Source organism: Colias croceus, chromosome 30 (assembly GCF_905220415.1).
Source record: "Colias croceus chromosome 30, ilColCroc2.1".
Lineage (NCBI taxonomy): Eukaryota > Metazoa > Arthropoda > Insecta > Lepidoptera > Pieridae > Colias > Colias croceus.
In genome coordinates this window covers 2918423-2942960 of record NC_059566.1, presented here as the reverse complement: position 1 = coordinate 2942960, position 24538 = coordinate 2918423, and the positions used below count along the sequence as shown (strand labels likewise).

The 24538-nt window shown below is 33.3% G+C and overlaps 1 protein-coding gene and 1 long non-coding RNA gene across 2 annotated transcripts; both read left to right on the top strand.

Annotated features, from left to right (window-relative positions):
• Nucleotides 1–764: 764 nt before the first annotated feature.
• On the top strand, nucleotides 765–12157 carry LOC123704540 (multiple epidermal growth factor-like domains protein 6). Its single transcript, XM_045652921.1, has 14 exons — nucleotides 765–792; nucleotides 1527–1670; nucleotides 2084–2173; nucleotides 2700–2906; nucleotides 3597–3686; nucleotides 4306–4503; nucleotides 5073–5192; nucleotides 5648–5815; nucleotides 6672–6818; nucleotides 7991–8110; nucleotides 9050–9178; nucleotides 9636–9776; nucleotides 10156–10284; nucleotides 12043–12157. The coding sequence occupies exons 1-14, from the start codon at nucleotides 765–767 to the stop codon at nucleotides 12114–12116; spliced, it is 1785 nt and encodes a 594-aa protein (XP_045508877.1). The 3' UTR covers nucleotides 12117–12157.
• Nucleotides 12158–23355: 11198 nt separating this feature from the next.
• Nucleotides 23356–24145, top strand: LOC123704662. Its single transcript, XR_006753159.1, has 2 exons — nucleotides 23356–23734; nucleotides 23877–24145. It is a non-coding gene; the product is annotated as an uncharacterized LOC123704662 (long non-coding RNA).
• Nucleotides 24146–24538: the final 393 nt, after the last annotated feature.

The window sequence follows — 24538 nt, the reverse complement described above, 5'->3', positions numbered from 1 at the left end:
AAGAAAAACCCGCATAGCATAAAACCTAGCCTATGTGAAGATGCAGCTTTCTAATGGTGAAAGAATTTTTGAAATCGGTCCAGCAGTTTGTGCGTGAAAACCATACATACATAATTATAAACCTTTCCTCTTTATAATATTAGTATAGATGCCTTTTTTAATTATTTATTTTTATTATTGTATTAATACGTAGCTTTTTAATGGTTTTATATCTTGAGTTGATTATATTATGCAGTTTTCAATTACAAAACAAATAAGTTATTGATGTAATAAAACTACCCTCTAAATCCTACTAATATTATAAATGCGAAAGTATGTATGGATGTATGAATGTTTGTTAATCTTTCACGTCAAAACGATTACAATGAAATTTAGCACACATATAGAGGGTAACTTGGATTAACACATAGGATAGTTTTTATCCCGGAAATCCCACGGGAACGGGAACTATGCGGGTTTTCCTTTGCAAACGCGGGCGAAGCCGCGGGCGGAAATCTAGTATCCAAATCATAATATAATATGTACCTACATAATATATGTTTACCTTCTAACATATACTTACATAATTAACAAAAACTTTTAAAAGAAATAATAATAAAAGCGAACTGTCTAAACATCACTATATCTCCGCATTAATCACCAAATTATTGATAAATTATCAAATAATATCCTTCAGGTGTTTCGATATTTTTAAAACACTGATAGTTGTGCCATAGTTTACTAGGTTTAGTCTATAGGCATAGTACTCTGTGCTAAATAGTGAAATGTACGGAAAAATAGTTATAATTGTGGGTATGTATTTTTTGTATTTTTATTGTATTGTTTAGTAACCAATTATGCATAAAGAGGGTTATGGTTTTCGTGTTTATTTAAGTGAATTTTCTTGATTTAATACTGAAATGAAGTCCTTAGATTCATCTTATTCAATGTACTTTGTCCATGAAAATAAATTATTTCTTCTCTTTACTTCTTCTGAAGACAAAAGAAGAAATAATTTATTTTCATGTTTGCATATTTTTCAACCCAAGCTCTATCGATGTTCCATAATACTGTTTATTTTCTGCATTTTTTTGCTTTTTTCAATACTACTTACTATAAACATTAATTATTCGTTCTTTGCTTAACTATTTAGACATCATACATAACTAGACTATGGCTCCTTTAATTTGTCATAATAATGCCCTATTTAGTATTTTCGCGCGATTTATTAAATTTATCTCTTTAAAGTCCATGCCGTTTTTATTTTTTAACCTGATATTTCAAAGATTATTATGACCAAGTAAATCTATGAGTACTAATATTATAAAGAGGAAAGGTTTGTATGTATGGTTTTCACGCATAAACTTCTGAACCGATTATAATGAAATTTAGCACACATATAGAGGGTAACTTGCATTAACACATAGGATAGGTTTTATCCTGGAAATCCCATGGGAACGGGAACTATGCGGGTTTTTCTTCGAAAACGCGGGCGAAGACGGGGACGAAAAGCTAGTCGCGTATAAAATTCCTTATAATATTTTCAGCGCTCGTCCACGCAGCATCAGCTCTATGGCAATGCACGAATGATAGTGATTGTTCGAGTCGCAATGGTAGTATATGTGTAGAAGGTACTTGCAAGTGTCCCACGGGACGAGAACCGGGGAGGGGAGGGATGGATTGTATTAGGGGTAAGTAAACCTTATTTAAATAAATAAATCCTATATCCTACTTCCTATTCTACTATCCTACTTCCTACTAATCCTATCCTACTAATATTATTTATGCGAAAATTTGTGAGGATGGATGTGCAACAAACATGCACAATGTTTGTTACTCTTTCACGCAAATACTAATGAACCGATTACAATGAAATTTAGCCAACATATAGAGGGTAATTTGGATTTACACATAGGATAGGTTTCATCTCGGAAATCCTACGGGAACGGGAACTACGCGGGTTTTTCTATGAAAATGAGAGCGAAGCCGCGGGCGGAAAGCTAGTAAAAAAAGGAGGTTCTCAGTTCAGCTGTTTTTTTTTCGTTACTTACGTTAATGTTATTCCATTTTCTTTAATTTTTATTACATATTTATTTATTTCCAGTGGCACCATATTATTCATCGCCGTGCGTGGACACAACTCAATGTTCCAGACTATTTAGTAACTATGAATGTAGACAAGTAACTAATTCAAGTAAGTTATTTTTATGGTTTCGTATGATAGAACGTATAGAAGTTTTCTTCTTGTTTCTTTTATATAGAACTTAAAGCTGATATATAAATTTATTTAATCTAGTGAAGTCCCATGTCCCCAAGTGGGGTAAGGGGCAGATGCATTATACATACATCTGTTTCACTGATCGATTTTCTTTAGAGAGAAGTAGGTGATCAGCCTTCTGTGTCCTGCCAGACCGAGACATTTCTTTTTTCTTCGTCTCCACCGGTAATCGAACCTATAGGACCCCTCGGTTCTACGCTCCCGCGTCAGCCACTGTACCAGGAGGCGATCATATTTAATCTAGCTCTAAGATAATTTTTTCTATTTTTAAAACAATATATTTGAAACAATACCAAAAATTGCTTTTATTTGCTTACCTTAAAAAGCAAAAAAAAATAATACTGTCAGTTATACTATCGAAGTTACTATAATACATTCAAAAAGTTGTCTCTATCCATTCCCAAAAAATTTTACACAATTTTGGCATTTTTTTTTTTACTAGCAATTTCAATCTGCGCTTGTCTCCCCGGCACTCATTATTTCCTCGGTCGTTGTTGGAACACAAAATCTTTTGGCGAATCTTGTACAAGGGATGAAGAATGTCTATCAACCCCTAGAGACCCGTTCAGTTTAAAATGTGATGGGGTGTGTGTGTGTTCTGATGGGTACTATGAACGGCAGAGGGGGGAGTGTAGGAAGATTGGAAAAGGTACGTTTTTTAGGATAATTTATTAATGATAGAAAAAATAAGTGTATAAAGTATCAATGTATTGAAATCAAAATGAAAAAAATAATAACAAAACCACTTTTATTTCATCACACTAGTTCTTTGTCATATTATTATGTATAGTAGGTAGTAGGTACCAATATAAGGTAATAATTAAGATTTGAAAAAAAAAGAGAAACATAATCAAAATACATTTTTTTCGTCATACTAATACACCATTTATAATACACCATAATCTCTTGTCTTCGACTGTATTGCCTTGGTTACTGAAAACATTTGAAAAAAATATTGTTTTTTTGTACACATATAATTAAAAGTGTACCTATACGTAGTTCAAAATAAACATTGCTTTACATAGACAGACATAGGTTACACGTTCAGTCTGGCGTCAGTTGGAAAACACGGTAGGTATATTCCTTGGTATATTCTGAACCATCAGTCCGTCAGTCAATCGGTTAGACGATAATTCTCCCGTTATTCTGATGGACTGAACTGACGCCAGACTGAGCGTGTAACCTATGTCTTACTCGTACATTATATTTAGTGTAAAACTCTGTCAATATATAGTGAAGATGTGATTTATTAATTTTATTAATATAAAACAAACAGGCGAAACTGAAATTAAAAAACTAAAAATGCGGGTAGTTATAAAAACTAACTTAACATTTTCAGCGGTCGGCGATGGTTGTGTGGTAGACTCTGACTGTCAGTTCACAGGAGGCGCTTGTAATATTAACACGTTTTCTTGTGTTGATAGTACTGGTAAGTTTTTATTTTATTTATCAAACCTATTCGATTAATCATTATACATTCATTTATAGCTATTGTGTCGGTAAGATCTTTGTTTATCTGTATTTTTTATATTTAATTTTCATCATAAAAACCATCTTTTTTAATTACTAAGTATCACACTAGCGAACAATCTAGACTGTAGAATTATTGCGTGTTCGTCACCGCAGGTGTGCGTTGCGTTATTATAAGTTATTGTTACAATTTACAAACGCACATAATAAATGAACTCGAACAATCTAGATCATTCTTTATTCTTGCTATTAGTAGCACAGATTAAAAATTAGCTGTTTAAGAAATCACCGTAGCTGTGCGTTGCGTTATAATACGTTATTTTTGCAAAAGCATATAATTAGTGTCTTCGAACAATCTAGAACATTATAATTATATTTTTCTAATAGCTCAGTTAAAAAATAATCTAGAATTTTCTATATGCTTGTATAATATTACGGATAAAATAGAATTTTTCGAAGTTTTCAAAATCGATATCTTTTAGTATCGCGAAGCATTCCACTATCGAACAATCTACATTCTATTCATTATAATACAGATAAAAAAAACTCGTTTAAAAACGGAAAAAAAAACATTTCAGTGCCACAATCTAAGGTTCTAGAACGTATAGAACAGCACACACTCGATGTAGAACACTCAATGACAGACCGCACAGTACAAGCAGTACACGATACAGCATGCAACGCAAGTGCTGCGTGTCCGTCACCGCAGCTGTGCGTTGATAGAACGTGCGTTTGCCCGGTTGGATTTTATATGTCTGACGATAAGTGTTATGCAGGTTAGTGTTTTATTTATTTATGTTTTATTTTTTTAAATCAATCTCTAATGAAACTAAAGTTATTTACTTAATAATATGTAGGTAGTAGTAGAAGTGGTAGATGGTAGTAATTAGTATAAAGTATTAGTGGGTAGTTTGAAATAACAATTATTTTGTAGTAGTATTATTTATTGGTAATAATTTTACATTGTAGAACATATAAGTTGGTATTTTATAATATGTGTTGTTTATAATATTATGTAGTTTCAAGTAGTTTTTTAGCAATTTGCAATAATATTTTTTATTTATTCGTTATTATTTGGTGTGTTTTATAATTTACATAAATTTCTTCGCAGTGAAATAATTTTTGTTTCAAACAAATATATACTTAATGTTAATTTACGAATTCAGGGCTTTTCAATAATTTGTTGTGTAATTTAATGTATAGGTATTATAATAGGTATTAGTATGTAGTCTGAGTCGTATTCTTGTTATTTTTCAATCTACCCTCTATTTTCAATAAACAGGTAAGAATTTTTGATATTTTCTTTTATTCTTATATCTGTACGTATAAATTTATATTATTTCAGAATTAGGAACGCCATCCACCCCTGAGCAATGTGGTGGTCTCTTAGCGACTGTTATAGATGGTGTATGTGCATGTCCCCCTAACTTCTTTTATAATGTTAATATGAGGGACTGTATTAAAGGTAAGAATTTATAAATTACACACTAGCTTCCGCCCGTGACTTCGTCCGCGCGGAAAAATTAAGATTTTTTTCAGGATAAAAAGTATCCCATTTTATGCCCAGGATAATAAGGTATAATGATACCAAGTTTCATCGAAATCGAACCGTTAGTTTTCATGTGATGTTTGCACATACAGACAGACGGACAGATAGATAAAAAAATTTTTCTCACATATTTGGGTATGGTATCGATCCAGTAACACCCCTTGCTATTTATTTATATTCAATATTTTCAATGTACAGATTTGACCCTCCTACAGATTTATTATATGTATAGATTTGGGAACAAAAATGGGGATGGAATGTTTGTGGTAAAACCACAAATGTTTAGAAAAGAAAGCATTCAAATGTTTTTTGTAATTTTTATTGAATAGAAATAATTCGATTCGTTTTATAATTTTTTTATTACATTTCAGTGACACGCCGAATCACCGATTCTTGTGTTATCGACGCAAACTGTCACACATTCGGGGCGGAGTCCCGCTGTGGGGCGCCACGGGAGCCCTGGGGCTTCCGCACTTGCGAGTGTATCACTGAGAACGCAGTGTGGGACAGTAGTAGGAATATGTGCAGGCTGTTCGCTGGTAAGAAATTCGAACTCAAACTCAACTCAAACTCAACTCAAACTCAACTCAAACTCAACTCAAACTCAACTCAAACTCAACTCAAACTCAACTCAAACTCAACTCAAACTCAACTCAAACTCAACTCAAACTCAACTCAAACTCAACTCAAACTCAACTCAAACTCAACTCAAACTCAACTCAAACTCAACTCAAACTCAACTCAAACTCAACTCAAACTCAACTCAAACTCAACTCAAACTCTACTCAAACTCTACTCAAACTCTACTCAAACTCTACTCAAACTCAACTCAAACTCAACTCAAACTCAACTCAAACTCAACTCAAACTCAACTCAAACTTAACTCAAACTCCAGTCAATAAGTCCTTGACTATATCTTCCTATACAATTTGAAAATTTGATAACTTTTCTCAAACTGCCATCTGAAATATCACCTCTGAAAATCAGCGCTGCATCTTATTTATAGACTAGATGCGCTCCGCGGTTTCACACGCGTGTGGCTGCACTCCTGTTGGTCTTAGTGTGATGATATATAGCCTTATAGCCTTCCTCGATTATTAGGCAATCTAACAGTGAAAGAATTGTTCAAATCGGACCAGTAGTTCCTGAGATTAGCGCGTTCAAACAAACTCTTAAGCTTTATAATATTAGCTTACCGCCCGCGGCTTCGCCCGCTTTGTCTAAAACCTAATAAATTATATACTAAAACCTTCCTCTTGAATCACTCTATCTATTAAAAGAACCGCATCAAAATCCGTTGCGTAGTTTTAAAGATACATATGCATACAAAGGGAAATAGGGACAGAGAAAGCGACTTTGTTTTATACTATGTAGTGATTATTTAATTGTTTACAGGTGTTGGTGAAACATGTTCAATAGACAGTGACTGTATGGCCGGGGAGGTCGAAATCAACTGTGTCTTGAATGATGAGGGTGTTGGTTATTGTAGGTGCCCAGCGCATTTGACTGAGATTAATGGATTGTGCTTGAATATGGGACTTGGTGAGTATATAATGTAATATAAATAATTATATTTATAAATATTATTTACATATATAGCTTATTTATACATAATACAAGCTTACTACCGCGTCTATTACCTAATAAATTATATATGTACTTAAACTTTCCTCTTGAATCACTCTTTCTATTAAAAAACCGCATCAAAATCCGTTGCGTAGTTTTAAAGATTTAAGCATACATTGGGCAGAGAAAGCAACTTTGTTAACCGACTTCAAAAAAAAGGAGGAGGTTATCAATTCGTCCGGTATGTTTTTTTATGTATTTACACCGATTTTATACTATGTAGTGATTACCTACCATCAGAATTCTGAACAGAAAAGGCATTTACTCCATTTTGGACCTATTAGATATATTATATTTGTTGTGGTATTAATTAATGTATCTTTAACTATTGTTAGACGTAACTTTTGATTTAATATTTTTGTGGATGAATAGTTGTCATTATTTCATTTCTGAACATGCTAGCTTTCGAATACTATAAAAAGCCGCTTTCCTTTAACTCGTGGCGCATTCGTACGAATCGTGCCTGATGGGGGGCTTGGACGACGTTCGACCCAACTACCCTCACTTTACTAATAGTCGTTGACTCGCTGCGATTTGTTATCAACTACCTACATCAATTAGATAGCTGTGTAGAATCGCAGTACATTCTTATTACATTCAAACTAATATTTAACCCGGCCTCGCGTGTTATTTCTTATACTATATTATCTATTCATATAATAAATCTGTAGAAGGGTCAATTCTGTACATTGAAAATATTGAAAAAATAAATAGCAGGGGGTGTTACTGGATCGATACCAAGCCCAAATATGTGATTAAAAAAATTTTTGTCTGTCTGTCTGTCTGTCTGTCTGTATGTTCAGGCATCACGTGAAAACTAACGGTTCGATTTCGATGAAACTTGGTATAATTATACCTTATTATCCTGGGCATGAAATAGGATACTTTTTATCCCGGAAAAATACGTAGAAAAAAAATTAATCGTAATTTTTCTTAATTTTTCCGCGCGGACGGAGTCGCGGGTGGAAGCTAGTATTTAAATATGTATGTTTATCACATTTACTTTCTTCACCACAGAACTATTTCTGTGTTCTGTGTTCTTCACATGCAATAGAAAATTTTTGATTATTATTTTTCAATTATTACAGAATTGGGTGACAGCTGTCAGTCAAATCTAGAATGTACTGGAACAGCGAACACCGCTTGTGTTAGTGGTAAATGTGACTGCGCTGAAGGTTTCCAATTGGAAGGCGAACAGTGTGCGCCTGGTAAGTAAAATTATATCCCACTAGCTTTCCGCCCGCGGCTTCGCCCGCGTTTTCAAAGAAAAACCCGCATAGTTCCCGTTCCCGTGGGATTTCCGGGATAAAGTCTATTCTAAGTGTTAATCTAAGTTACCCTCTATATGTGTGCTAAAGTGTATTGTAATCGGACCAGTAGTATTCGCGTGAAAGAGTAACAATTATACATACACACACGTCCATCCTCATAAACTTCTTTCGCATTTATAATATAAGTAGGGACTAGGGCATGAAGTATAGAAGTCAAATTTTGAGTAAAAAAAGTTAAATGATATCCCAAAGAGAGTATAAAATTCAAATTTTGAGTAAGTGCCCTTACGCACTAGCGGTTAACCGCTAGTGCGTTCACTCACTAAGTATTCAAATAAAAATTAAAATGTCAAAACATGCAGCTGTTTTTCGTTGTCGTAGTTTGATTTTAAGCCAGTCAGTTATTAAAAAAAGACTTAGCATTAGTCACACTCTTAGTCACACTCATTTATTGTCATAATTACAGGCACAAGTTATACTTAGTCATCGTTAGTAATATTATATGCAATCTTCCATAGTCAAAATTGTCTTCAATATAATCATCGTTAGTCATAGTTAGTAGCAGTTATATTCAATTATTTTAGATACTACATATAAATTTACTCGTTATTATTGTTAGTACCTAACACTCATAATTAATGTTAGTTACACATATAGCCAAACTAGCTGCGTTCCGCTCCTGTTGGTCTCAGCATAATGATACATAGCCTATACCTTCCCTTCTCCTTGCCTTCCTCGATAAATGGGCTATCTAACACCGAAAGAATTTTTCAAATCGGACCAGTAGTTCTTGAGATTAGCGCGTTCAAACATAAATATAGACAAACAAACTCTTCAGCTTCAAAATATTAGTATAGATTTAAACAATTTTTTCAGTTATCGGAGGGCCCTGCACATACGATACAGACTGTGTTATAGATAACACAATTTGCAAGGACAATAATGGCGTCTCCACTTGTCAGTGTGATCAACAATATGTTGCTTATGATCAGCAGTGTTGGACAAGTGAGTTTGTTTATTTATTTTAATTAAAATATGTGTGTAATAAATTTATTTTCGAAAACTTTAGTCCATATTCTGAAAATAATTAAAAGGGAGAAAAATAGGTGCAGGACGCAGGTAGTTGAAAAATAACAATTTTATATCTACTTGATTATGTAAACTACAAAGTGTTGAAATCGTCGGGATAAACAATGATAAACAATTTATCCCGACGAATCTAAATATCTATCTATCTTACTAGCTTTGCCCCGCGGTTTTACCCGCAGTGATCCGCTCCTGTTGGTCTTAGCATGATGATAGCCTGCCACGATAAAAAAGCTATCTAACACCAGAGAATTTATCACATCCGACCAGTTGTTCCTGAGATTATCACGTACAAACTTTATAATATTAGTATAGATTAACATAATGGCCATAATAATGATATTAAAAACATTAATAAATAATATTTCACCCACAGTATCCCCCGGCTTCAATTCATCATGTACTATAACAGAACAATGTAGAGCATCCATGGGAGATGCGGGTACTTGTGTGGATGGTTCTTGTATGTGTTCTAGCGGGTACCACTTTAGGGATGGTCAGTGTTGGCAGATTACAGGTAAGTCATTTTTTATTGAATGATGATTTGTATAGGTAATATACTAGCTTTCCGACCTTTAATAAATTGTTTAAGTTACCCTCTATATGTGTGCTAAACTTCATTGTAATCGGTTCAGTAGTATTTGCGTGAAAGAGTAACAAACATACACACCTGCACACATATCCATCCTCGCAATTATCTTAATATTATAATATATAAATCTCGTGTCACAATGTTTGTCCTCAATGGACTCCTAAACCACTTAACCGATTATAATAAAATTCGCACACCATGTGCAGTTCGATCCATCTTGAGAGATAAGATAGTTTAAATCTCAAATCGTTTTAGAGAACAAAACTCTCACATTATTATTAGTAAGATTTTCTATTTATTTCAGGTCTATTCCAAACATGTTCTCGTTCCAGCCAATGTTATTTGCAAGGAATGAGCGATGTAGTTGTCTGTAGAAATGGCAGGTGTCAATGTGACTTTGACCATCCTTATTCTGATGAATTGCAGACTTGCAGTAAGTTGTTTGACTACCTTGACTATTTTAGAATAAGTTGACTATTTTATTGTTAACGTTGACTATTGTATTGTTAACGTTGACTATTTTATTGCTAACGTTGACTATTTTATGGTTTCCTTGACTACTCGTGGTTTATTTGATTATTTAATAGTATTACTTAGATTAATTTAAATAGTTTTATGGACTAATATTAATTATAGACTAGAGTAGATAATTTTTGAAACAAAATAAAATCGCAGTCTGATGAAACCCATTAGAAAAGGAGGGGTATATGATGAAAATAAAAGGAAAAATAAATTACGGTCAATCCGAGTTCGGGAAGTGGGAGGGTTGTGGGATGCTATGCGATGGGAGGGGTGTGTGTCGGGGAGTGGGAGAGTTTGAGAGAAAAAAATGGTTTCTTTCGATTTCCGACAAAACTACAAGTCCTACGGAAAAAAGTTCAATCGCAAAGTTGTAGGTAATAAAAAGTTCTACAACTTTTGTGTTCACAATTTTTTCACATAACCTCAAAATTTAGGTGAAAAATTCAAAAAACCAAGTTTTTGGTCTTTTATTTTTATCTACTTCAATTTTTTTTTTTTTCTACGAAATTTGGTGGAAACGTACTTTATTATGTCCCAAACACACTGTAATTTATTTGATTCAAAATATTTATTTTTTCGCCTTATTTTGAATTAATACCAAAAAACAACCTTATTTTCAATCGAAAAGTCACCCGTCAAAATATCAGCTTTTTTCAAAAACTTTGTGTGCCTGATTTAGTAAAAGCTCATTATCACACTGTTTGTATGCGTTTCCTGAGAACATTTACTATGGTAATGTTTATTTTTTTTACACCATATGAAAGTAGAGATTTCAATGAACAAAAGGCTCCCCAAGTTTTTGAAAAAAGCTGATATTTTGACGGGTGACTTTTCGATTGAAAATAAGGTTGTTTTTTGGTATTAATTCAAAATAAGGCGAAAAAATAAATATTTTGAATCAAATAAATTACAGTGTGTTTGGGACATAATAAAGTACGTTTCCACCAAATTTCGTAGAAAAAAAAAATTTGAAGTAGATAAAAATAAAAGACCAAAAACTTGGTTTTTTGAATTTTTCACCTAAATTTTGAGGTTATGTGAAAAAATTGTGAACACAAAAGTTGTAGAACTTTTTATTACCTACAACTTTGCCATTGAACTTTTTTCCGTAGGACTTGTAGTTTTGTCGGAAATCGAGAGAAACCATTTTTTTCTCTCAAAAGCTCCCCCCTCCCACTTCCCGAACTCGGATTGACCGTAATTTATTTTTCCTTTTGTTTTCATCATATACCCCTCCTTTTCTAATGGGTTTCATCCGACTGCGATTTTTTTATCTTTTTATTATTTTTAAAGGCTTCTACCCCAGTCTATTAACCGTATCTCGTTATGTGATTTAAATACTCTAAAACTTATAAACTTGCTTTGAGTTATTTGATTATTTATGGTTTATTTGTCTATGTAAGAATAAGTTGACTATTACACTTTACTTGACTATTTATGACAACCTATTTATCGTTTACTTGACTATGTATATTTGGTAAAATTGACTATTTTGTTGTTTACTTAACGTATGTATGGTTAAATGTCTATGTACTTATAGTGAACTTTACTATTCATGGTTAAGTTGACTATTTATTGGTGAACTTGACTATTTACAAATAGTTATTTATTATGACTTAATTGTTAATTCTAACATAATGATATTAATATAGTTTTCTTCATTCCACAGCATCATCTGCATCCTCTATTAGCGCCAGCATCTTTGTAATAGCTGCTGCTGTGTTTACTTTTATAAGAAATTAATGTATTTATTAAATAAATAAATTATTTTAAAATATGCTGTTGTGATTATTTAATAAATTATTATCTGTATATAATTAAATAAATACTCAAATGTTCTAATGTTCGTTTTATTTATCGTGTAATCCTTGTTAATAATTATAAGATAGAATAGGTATAGTTAAAAACTCTATAGCTATATTATAGGGTTCCGTTTAAAATCACTACATAGTATAAAACAAAGTCGCTTTTTCTGTCCCTATGTATGCTTAAATCTTTATAACTACGCAACGTATTTTGATGAGTTTTTATTAAATAGATAGAGTGATTAAAGAGGTTTATTTTAGTATATAATTTATTAGGTTTTAGACAAAGCGGGCGAAGACGCGGGCGGTAAGCTAGTAAGTATATAAAGTGAAGTTCCATGTCCCCTAAGTAAGGGGCATTATGCATACATCTGTTTCACTGATCGATTTCCTTTAGGGACAAGTAGGTGATCAGCCCCCTGTGTCCTGCCAGACCGAGACATTTTCATTCGTCTCCACCGAGAATCGAACCTAGGACCCCTCAGTTCTACGCTCACGCGTTAACCACTTTACCAAGGAGTCGATATACTATAGATGTAATATATTTTTATTCAATCCTGGAATAAAAAAAGACGTGTGGCACTCGGGGACTGCCGCCGTAAAGCTATTGCATGCTATGCCTTCAAGCCACACCTCCGAGCTCGTCGGAGTGAGGAGCGTGAGGTTTTTTCGTTACGGAATTTCTCGATTCGGTTCCCGCGCTGAAGGCCCGCGATAGAAGCTATGCAATAGCCTCTAAATATAACTCAAGTTGGACTTGGTAAGCTCTCTGTAATGGTTAAATCATTTCTTAAACGATGTAGGTAATATTTTTTGAATTAAATTAACTTAACTTAGAAATTAACGAACACAGAATTAACAGAAATCAAATGAATTAATTTTAATCATATTCCATTTCAATAAAGTGTATTGTGATTGTCCCTTAGTAAATCCATACTAATATTATAAATGCGAAAGTAACTCTATCTGTCTGTTACCTACTCAATCACGCCTTAACTACTGAACCAATTTGGATGAAATTTGGTATAGAGATGTTTTGATACCCGAAAAAAGACATAGGCTACTTTTTACCCCGGGAGTCGGGACATAGGATAGGTTTTTTTTTCGGAAATCCCACGGGAACGGAAACTATGCGGGTCTTTCTTTGACTGCGCGTGCGATGCCGCGGGTGGAAAGCTAGTCCTGTAATAAAGAAAAAACTCTCAAAGTTCTCTATAAGTAGGTAATATAATATTCCAAACAAAACCAGCCGTAATCGAACAATTCATTAAAATCGAATTAGCGAGCGACACCGCCATTTTCGAATTAAAAATACATTATTATAATAACTTTATTTTATACTAGTTATGCCTGCGACTTCGCGTGTGAGTCGGTATAACTTTTTAATTTTGTTTCTTTAGTTATATTGTGTTTATTTTTTATTTACGTGTGTATGTATAATAATCAAGTTATTAGGTATGTATCTTTAAAAATCTGAGTTGAAAGAATTGCATGCAGTTAACTGTATTATAATTTGTAGTTATTTTGTGTAAAATACAAAGCTCTATCTACATATATTCCGAATCGGAAGTAAATAGTGTCTATGTACGTATCTTTTTTTTTAAGTGGGGAAATCTTTCAAAGATACCCATGGCCCCCGGGGAAGGAGCCGTGGGTTATGTCGGATTCATACCGACTAAAACCCCACTGTGTTCCGTCGAGCCGCTTTAATGATGGGGCCGCGGGTATTGGTTGGAATTCTTCCACCGTACCTACGTCTAGTCTATTTGAATAAATAAATTTTTGAGTTTTTCTTTTTCCTGCTTTTCTAGAGATTAGGCCAGAAATTTAATCTCTTCTCTCTTGAAGTCTTACCTAAAAAGTGTGAATTTTCAATCGAATTCAATTTTTTATCTTCCATGTGCGGCCATCAAAACCTTACAGTTATACATCTTCTTATATATAAAAATGAATCCCTCTATATATTGTCTATGACCGCACCATAGCATACAAATTATATACAATTAGAATAATTTAATGCCATAATATGAAATGATCTATAGGTAAACCAGAATCTGATGGCAATTAGGGAAATCAAAATTTTGAGTGTGCAACCCTTGGGAAAATGGACTGAACGATCTTGATACTGCTTATTTTTTATTTTGTCCTCAATATCATTAGTCACATTACATAAGTGGACAATTATACTGTACTTAATAATGAGATATCCACTATATTATATACTTACATGTATACCTAACATACAATTGTACATATTACTTTTATACAGGTAATACATATTATTATTTACACATACCTATATTTGTATATTCATTACCAGTATGCCATGTGAAAATATCGATATAATGATAATGTAGATTAAAACTGCTTAAATTTTTTTATAAAATAAAAAAATAAATAAAATAAAACTATGTTTATTTTCGTAAGTATTAACTATTAACAGATACACACATTATAAAATTGACTTGGACAGCTTGGACTTGACGAATAGCCGTATTGGAAACTCCTGTAATAAGTTTTCATAAAATTATATTCTAATCAACAAACAATATTATAGTTACCTACATATAATATTTTTTAATTTAAAGTATCAAAACGGGTAAGTCCAATTTACCAATAAAATCTTCAAAATTGAAAATTGTGATGTTTTTGACCCTTCTTCATCGAATGTTTTTCTATACACATTATAAACAACACCTCTTGCTTGTGATCGCAGCGGCTTTTTCGACATTTTCGAAGATTTTTTAGACAAAATCCTAAAAATTATTCATCAACTGCAAAAAAGACAAATAATTTGACAACCAATTTGATAGTTGTCAAATAAGTTGCCACATGAAAATCTTTTATTTCTTAAATATAAATATGCCATCAGATTCTGGTAGACCTCTAATTCTAGATGAGGTCGGGAGTTACCACAAATAAAAAAAAATGTGTGCGTGTACACACGTAAGAAGTGTAACTTCTTTATGACCATATTTAAAAAAAAATAATTTACTATAACATATTATGCAACTTTACAGAAATACGTCGAATCACGCGTGGTAGGAATAAGAAAAAGATGGCGCATAACGGAAAAACGTCACGCGCAACGAAAATATTATGTTACACTAAATTTTTTTCCAACCCCGATAAAGAAGTTTCACTTCAAAAAATAGATTGAAAACAGAACAACAACCTTTAAAACACAAGGTGAATAACATTTAGCTCTACATCACATAATCAAGTTATCAACAAATCTCATATTAATCAGAACATTATACTTAACGAAAATGGGAATCAAACATTCTTAAACCAAAAGGGCAAACACGCATCGAAAATTCTGTACGTTACTTAAATGTATGTAAGCCTTCAACATCCTTACAATAATTAAAACGTCTTTAATAAAAACCTTTTCACAATAAAATGACCTTTAAAATACTAAAAATAGAATTCATTTTGCTTGCACTAAACAATTCTTTGATATAAAATTCAAAATGGCGTACCCAAAGACGCAGTTAAGTTAATTTGAATCTTATATGTATATTACTAGAGTTTATTTCAGAATGTAGTGTGTAAATGTTTATATTTTTTAAACCAAAGCTCATGGCAAAGATGTCGTGTTATGCCAAAGGTCAAATTGTTAAACAGTACCCTTAAAAACCATTTATCGGCCAAGAAAAAACATCGATCCGAATTAAGTAGTAATTAATGACTTGAGGTATTTAAATACCTACATTACTTTTTTGTAATAATATGTATTTTTTTGTAAATCACTAAGTACTTTCATAGTAAGTATAAAACAAAGTCGCTTTCTCTGTCCCTATGTCCCTTTGTATGCTTAAATCTTTAAAACTTCGCAACGGATTTTGATGCGGTTTTTTTTAATAGATAGAGTGATTCAATAGGACGGTTTTAGTATATAATTTATTAGGTTTTAGACAAAGCGGGCGAAGCCGCGGGCGGTAAGCTAGTTAACTATAAGCATCTATAAGTAATACATATTATAAAGTTGTTGTTGAGTTGTTTGTTTGCTTGAAAGCGCTAATCTCAGGAACCACGCTTACGATTTGAAAAATTACAAAGTCGTTAGTAAAGTCACTGTTAGATAGTCCATTTATCGACGAAGGCTCTAGTTGGTAGGTGTATCATAACGCTAAGACGGGGCAGCGGTCGGTACGGGTAAAACCGTGGGGCAGCGTTAGTAATTAATATAGTAACTACATAACACAATTAATAAAATTGATGATAATTTATAAAGGTGATAAGTTATTCGTTTTACGGTGCATTTACAACAAAGCGTTAAGGGTCACTTTCTTTGACATGCAGAAAATGCTCATTCTTACCCCACTACCTATGTCAAATTCTTTTAGTGTAAACAGGCGTAGAGCATTTTTCGTTGTTCTTAGTGCGTTCCAAAAGATTCTATGCAATGTTCTAATACTGAACAACACTGTATACGAGTTTTCTTTTACACTAAAAGATCACGAACTATTGCTCTAGCTCTATGTTCGTAGATCTAAATGTGCCGTTAGATTACCTACATTTATATAATATTATTACATACATTTATTATTACTAGCTTACCGCCCGCGGCTTCGCCCGCTTTGTCTTAAACCTAATAAATTATATATACTTAAACCTTCCTCCTGAGTCCTGAATCACTCTATCTATTAAAAAAACCGCATCGAAATCCGTTGCGTGGTTTTAAAGATTTAAGCATAGAAAGCGACTTTTGTTTTATACTATGTTAGTGATTTATTACGTAAACGATTTATCATATTCATTATTCACATCATACGACATTATAGTCATTTGTAAATTGTACAGATAAAACAAAACATTGTTGTACACATGCCTACGTCAAAATTGTCGGCGTACATTCGAATTTTTTGGTCAATTCTCCTAAATATGCTAAAATACATATAATGTATACCGACTGATATTTTAATAAAGTGAGTTCATTCAATCTACTTTATTACTCAAAATGGATGTAACCTTGGCCGTGTTATTTTAGCAAATATGGCGCTCGGAGCTGTCAGGTTTCCCGCGTTTTAACATTTTGACAGGGTAATAGTGGACTCTGTTTTTAATAAGACCTCCTTTTGTGTTTAAAGCATTATTTCTGTTTTCTTGTAGTTGATTATAATAGCGTAGTTTTAAGGATAATTTATTTATACCAAGTTTATGGTATCCAAATTGTAAACTAATGATTAAATATTACATTTATATTACTTAATAATTAAAAAGTTATTTAAAAGTATAAAATAAGAGTTCCAAAAAATGCCTTCGACCGGTACGTAGCCCGTACGTAGGCCGTATGTATGTCGTAGACCCTACGTAGGCCGTAGCCCGTACTACGTAGCCTACGTACGGGCTTCGGCCTACGACCTATAAAATTTCACATATTTAAAAAGGATACAAAGTTCTTAGATTTTCCATTAACGTCTTGAAAAAATGATTAAATGACAGAAAAATAAATATCTACTTCATAAAGTCACTAAGTTGAATAAAAACTTTCAGACAAACCAGTCTTTTTCTAATCCTTAAAATTACCTTTAATTCTCCAAGAAAAGTTGTATAAGTCCATGAACAATTATAAAAAAACCCATAAAAATTAACCAATTTTTATATGACGTCATTCAATTTTACATATTATCTCGATCAGGGATCAAGTTATATTGGTTTCCGTTGTCGTAGAATCATGCAATCTTGTTTGTAAGCATTTTGTATAATCATGTTTGCGATGTAAAAATAACTCAAAAGGGAATGTGAAGAAAAGTTTGGTAAATTAGAAAATTGCCCGCTGAATAGTACTTAATATTTTAGAATTAGTAGTATATAATTGGTTAGGTTTAATAAATTGTATTGAAGAATTCATCAATCTGGATTTCTCTCACAACTTTAATCTGTATATTTTAAAATGAAGAATTTATACCTACCTATTGGATAGATAAGTTTTAATGAAGGAAAAAATCATCCTTCACACAGTTTACACTAGTTAACGTACTGTTAAGAACTTCAAATTCACATACCTACTTATAATTGTCTGTATGTCCGTAATATATAGATGAAGTATTTAATGTAATAACTTTTTTATTATTGCTTGTAATTGTAGTTAATCAGAACTCTTTAATGTTAAGAGCACACACATTTCTTTTTTGTTTAATTTGTATTGTGTATAAATATCGCCTAATTTATTACTAATTTCTATGAATGTAGTGTTCATCTGTAATAGGTGTGCATAATAATGTGTAAATCCTATTGTTACTGTTTAACGTGAATGATTCAAATGTAACAACTGGTGATGAACCTCATTAATAAAAAAAAAGATAGCTAGGTATTCTGCAAGACGTCAAGTTAGTAAGTAAGTCAACAGTTAAAACGTAGGTATGCAGGAGGAAAACTCTATTTCAAATCAACTTCTGTCTTACAAAATCAAAAATAAACACATACCTACGTTTCACGCTTATTTCTAAGTTTTGTTTACGATTTTTCAAGTCTATAAATAAGATTTCATCAGTGAATTGGTCCTGATCATTATTTTTTTACACGCTTTTTATTAGCTTCACCTGTATGTTTGTATGTTTGTTTGTAACCGACTTCTTTGGGCGCGATTTTGACCCACTTTAAACGGCCAGATTTCGTTCAAACTTTGTAGATTTATTGAGGACCGATGACAATACACTAATTTGATAAAATTATTCCATTAAAAAGCGTGTTTTTTAGTTTTTTTAAACTATTTATTTCTATCAGAGAACTAGGTATGTGAACTTTATTCAGGTTAAGATAAAGAAGTTTCTTTTTTTAATAAAATAATTTGAGGAATGTTATTCTTTTTGTATACTGCTATTATTTCAATAATGTGCATATTTACCCAGTACACTTTTGGTAAACAAGTTTCGACTTTAATTTTAAGTCAGTATTCGACTCTCGTTTCTTGGATAGGGTTTTGTACCTAATATTACAGACATAGACGATTCGATAGAGCCTTTATTTTTAACTAGCTTCCGCCCACGACTTTGTACGTGCATCCCCGTTTTTCCCCATTCCCGCAAGAATTTCGGGAAATCCTTTCTTAGCGGATGCCTACGTCCTAACATCTACCTGCATGCCAAATTTCATCCCGATACGTCCAGTGGTTTGGGCTGTGCGTTGATAGATCACTATATCAGTCACCTTTGAGTTTTATATACAGGGTGTAATCGTTAAGTGTGCACAGGCGATTATTCCGTAACTATTACAGATATCAAAAAACTTTAAACTTATATCGAAAGTATTTAACCTAATGAGTAAAATGGCCATAATAAATTTTTAAAAATAAAACGAGAAATATCTAAAAAATTAACTTGAAACCCTCCCATACATTTAGTATGAGATACGAATATCTCATGTACATGGGTTGATCCAAAAGTAATGATAATCAATATTAAACAAGGTCATTACAGTTATAATAATTATGTAGTTCTCTAGATAGTCTTCTAACTAGAAAATATACTTCAATATTTTTTTTCCTAAACTTAAAAAAAATTTTGACTTCATCCACAAAAACCCCTCCACGCGGCCATCACTTCGCTGTCGTCTTAAAATAATTTATTGCTAAGAAAGTGTTTCTTGTGCCGAGGAAAGAGATAAAAGTAAATAGGAGCTAGATCTAAAAAATAGGGTAGGTATTCAAGCATTTGGAATGCCGATTTTTGAATGGCAGCCATCGCAACTGACGCTTTGTGATCTGGTGCGTTGTCTTGGTGAAACAGCGTTCAGGTCCGCAGTTTGCCATGTCTCTTTTCCTTACTAACCTACCGCAATCTTTTAATTTGGTCTGTTTAGTAAGAGCCCAATAAAGTGGCTACCTTTTTAAAATATTCCACCATAATTATTTCTTCAGCGTCCCAAAAAACTACCGCTTTAATCTAACCTACTGATTTTCACTTTGAATTTCTTCATCGTCATTTTGGAAGCTCGCATCCAGGACATTGATTGTTTTTTGGTTTCAGCATAAACATGGTGAACTCGGGTAACGTCCATGATCACAAAACGTGACAAAAAATTATCCTGATATCATGAAAAATTTAGAAATTTACCCTCTACATGTCGAATCGTTGTTTCTTCTTTTCGTCGGGAAACATTCTGGCACGCACGGTTCACATTCAAATTAATGTAAATAATTGGAAACGTGGCCTGTTGATATGATTTTTTGTGATTACTTAGTGAATACATGAGCAAGCAAAAAACATTTATTTTATATTTTTATGTGCACAGGAAATACCCAATTATCATTACTTTTGGACCAACCTAGTACATTTAATATGAAAGATTTTAGCTTTTTCTTTCTTTTTTTGGTTTTCTGCTTTAATTACTTCGCAAATTTGAAGGGAAGTTCATTTACAAACTGTAAATAGAGCTCCTCATTGTATTGCACAATGAGGACATCACTTCGAAAATCTGCTATGAATACAAAATGTATGGGAAATAAAATGTATGGGAGCGTTTAATGTAACATTTTTGGATATTTCTCGTTTTATTTTTAAAAATTTATTATGGCCATTTTACTCATTAGGTTAAGTACTTTCGATATCAGTTTAAAGTTTTTTGGTATCTGCAATAGTTACGGAATAATCGCTTGTGCACACTTAACGATTACACCCTGTATATAGATAGATATGGACTCATTTGACCTGTTGTATCCAATAACTTTTGAATAATAAATTACACTCTACATTCTGACAGTATCTGCCTATCTCAGTAGGAAACCACTGAACGAATTTTGATTATATTGCAGTGCAGGGGCCGTATTATGACCCCTTATTCCCAGTCAGTTTTCGCCGTACATTGAACTGGAAATAAGAGGTACATACGGTCCCAGTTATGTAGCAGAATACCTAACACATAAGCTATAGAAATATGTACTTACTGATATGTTAAAAGGCGATACATAGCTTGTTGTAATACACAATCATATATGTATACTAGCGGTCAGCCCTCTACATATTCACGTTTTCACTACATAAGAACCATCCTCGAACTTCAAGGAATATAATAAAAAAATAATTAAAGAAATCGGTTCAGCTGTTCTAAAGTTATGCGCTTACCAACACATTTTGGGATTCATATTTATATTATAGATTATACTAGATGTTCCCCGCGGTTTCACCCGCATTGCTCCGCTCCTGTTGGTCTTAGTTCTCTATCTATCTGTTGAAATTTTTTTTCAAATCGGACCAGTAGTTCCCGAGATTAGCGCGTTCAAACAAACAAACTCTTCAGCTTTATAATATTAGTATAGATATAAAATAATATAATACTTTAATAGTAATAAAATTACCTTTTTGTCACTAGGCTGTGTAAGGGTTAATGAAAATTAGCGTATTAACTTTTGCAGGCAGTTTCACTACATCAATCCAAACAACATATTATTTTGTTCTACTACTTACTTTCGGAAATCCCAAAGGAACGGGAACAATGCGAGATTTTCTTTGAGTACGCAGGCGGAAAGCTAATACATAATATAATAAAAGAAAGATAAGAAAAAATTACGAATCAGAATTTAATGGGCTTTTTTAAATATATAGAGCTTTTTTAAATATCAAGAGGAAGTCAGTATTTAATGGGCTTTTTTAAATATATAGAGTGATTCAAGAGGAAGGTTTTAGTAAAAAATTTGTGAAGTTTTTGACAAAGGCCAAAGCGGGCAATTCCGCACGCGGAAAGCTTGTCCTACTTATATTACAAATCCGAAATTTTGCATATTTATTCATTACCTACTCCTTCACGCAAAAGCTGCTGTCCGATTTTTATTAAAATTTACACCCACACATAGACGGTGACCCGTAATGTACAAATATAATATACTACATAAAATTAAGCATTATTTTATCTGTCGTTTAGTAAAAGTTTCAAACCAAATAGCTTTTATAGTTACGAAGATACACACAAAACAAAAATTAAATCTTTAACCGCGAATATCTCGAAAGTAGTCAAAACCTAGTTATTGCACTCTTCGATAGCATCTTCGGCAGCGTAACTTAGATAACACATAGGGTAGTTTTTATCCCGAAAAACTCACGGGAACGAGAACTAAGTATGCGGCTATTCTATTGACTACGCAGGTGAAGCTACGGGCGAAAAGCAATAGTATATAAATTATTTTTAAGTTTTAATATCGTATTTTACTTACTGTGGCTTTAGCCAATACAGGTGAAGCTACGGAATGCTTGATAGATATCACTAGCTGTGCCCCGAGGTTTTACCCGCGTTGCTCCGCTCCTGTTGGTCTTAGCGTGATGATATTATATAGTCTATAGCCTTAGGTACTCGATAAATGGGTTAACTAACACCGAAAGAATTTTTCATATCGGACCAGAGTAGTTCCTGAGATTAGCGCGTCCAAACAAACAAACAAACTCTTCAGCTTTATAATATTAGTATGTAGATAATATGTTCATTCAATTTTATATCTGCAGTAAAACATTAACAGCAAGGTAAATTCGAATAGTTAGAATAATAACCAGCGAAGCCTACATAGAAATTCCGCCTAGCACCCTTGCATGTTGCGAGAGAGGTCACTTTATGTTGGTCGTACATTATACTACTGTGGGGCGGTTAATTTTATCGTTATACAGGGTGGTGATGTTTTTTAATTACTTATTTATCGTTGTTTTTTGACGTGACAACGTCTTATAATTCGATACAGCCGGCTGCACGCACGAAAAAACATGACTCATGCGGCGTTACCTCGCTCTGAGGCGTTCCATGTAAGGCTGGAAGTGCGAGCGAGAGCGCGGAACGAGGGACAAAGAAGCACAATCGGACGTTGTCACGTTCAACTATCGTCAGTAAACCGACTTTACAGACAACCAATTTTTTATGTATGCAAGATCTTGCGCGTCACCGGACAGAAAGCGATGATTAGCGCCGCCCATGAACAATCACAGACTCTGGAGTATTGTGGGTGCGTTGCCGGCCTTTGAGGGATTACGCTCTCTTCGAGTGGTGTGTGTGTTTGTGCGTGTGGTTAGTTGTGTTTTGTTTATTTAAAACACTTTATTGAATAAAGATATTGTTGGGTATTCGAGTTCTATCTGTCATAATGAATATTGATTTGTCTCCAATCCAGATACGTAATATGTTCTACTAATTGTGCCGCACAGTTTCACCCGCATTACTCCGCTCCTGTTGGTCTTAGCATGATGATATATAGATTAACACGTTCGCGGACAGTAACGAACACAGGCGTCTATACAGCTAAAAGTGTTACGACAGTACGTCTGTCGACGTATCAGTTTTTACTTGCATAAAATCAGTACGCCACACGCCGTGCGATTTTTCATACTATCATAAAGAACGGCATGTTGTACTGTCTTGACTGGTATAATTAGGACTTTTGTACTGTCACTGTATTATTTACAAAAATTCGTCAAAGGAAGGTACTTCCACGCACACATTCATATTTTTATACCCCTCTCCCGCGCACACTACGCCCGTGGGCGCCATGTTTGCATACGGTTAGTCGAGTACTGCGCCGCTGCGGTGATCCCGCGTGTCGCTGCATGTTTTCGCGCGCAATTGTTAATTTAGAAAGTGAGTATTTTGTTTCCAACGTAATTTAATTATTTTACTCATACTGGGTATACTAATTCAAGTCTAGTTGCTTTTGTAAACAACATATTTATGTTGTGAACACGATTTTGTGTAACTAAATTTGTAACGAATATTTTTGCAGATGGCGTCTCGAGACTCGTTCGAAAAAGAACAAAAACGTCTTCAAGAGCTGTTTGATGCAGCGTCTACCCCTGAATCGAGTCAAGACCCATTTGGGTGACTATGAATCTGATGCTGAGTGCTTACGACGTTTACGCCTATATCCGTTCTGTCATATCATATGGTTTTTTAACCATGTGTTGTTACACTACGCCCCTGGGCAATGTATGAAAAAAAGTAGTGTCTCATTAGCTTCAACCTGTAAGATTGCACTGTCCGCGAACGTGTTAAGCTTTCTTCGATAAATAGAACATTTAGATATTCTTCATTTTTCACCGAGACAATTTTTCAAATAGGACCAGTAGTTCCTGAGATTAGCGCGTTCAAACAAACAAACATACTCTTCAGCTTTATAATATTATATATTAGTATAGATAAGAAATATTTGTGAACGTGTGATAAATAATTTAGTAAGAAAGGAAAGGTTTATTTTTGGAAAGAACCAGACACATATTTTACCAAAAAAAGAGCTCAATTTTAATATAATGAACTACATCGTTAATACTGGTTCTATTTAAATCTAACTCGATAAGGTATAATCTATGTAGAGTAAGTGCGTAGAGCAATATCTTCATAATCACTTATTCATCTCGATTTCGATTTACTTCGGTAATTGATAATTTA

Excerpts from the sequence above, each read along its gene's own strand:
- LOC123704540 (XM_045652921.1), top strand. The coding sequence starts at position 765 with ATGTACGGAAAAATAGTTATAATTGTGG. Across the intron at positions 4,504-5,072 it reads TGACGATAAGTGTTATGCAG|AATTAGGAACGCCATCCACC; the intron begins GTTAGTGTTTTA and ends ATATTATTTCAG. Across the intron at positions 9,179-9,635 it reads TGATCAGCAGTGTTGGACAA|TATCCCCCGGCTTCAATTCA; the intron begins GTGAGTTTGTTT and ends TTTCACCCACAG.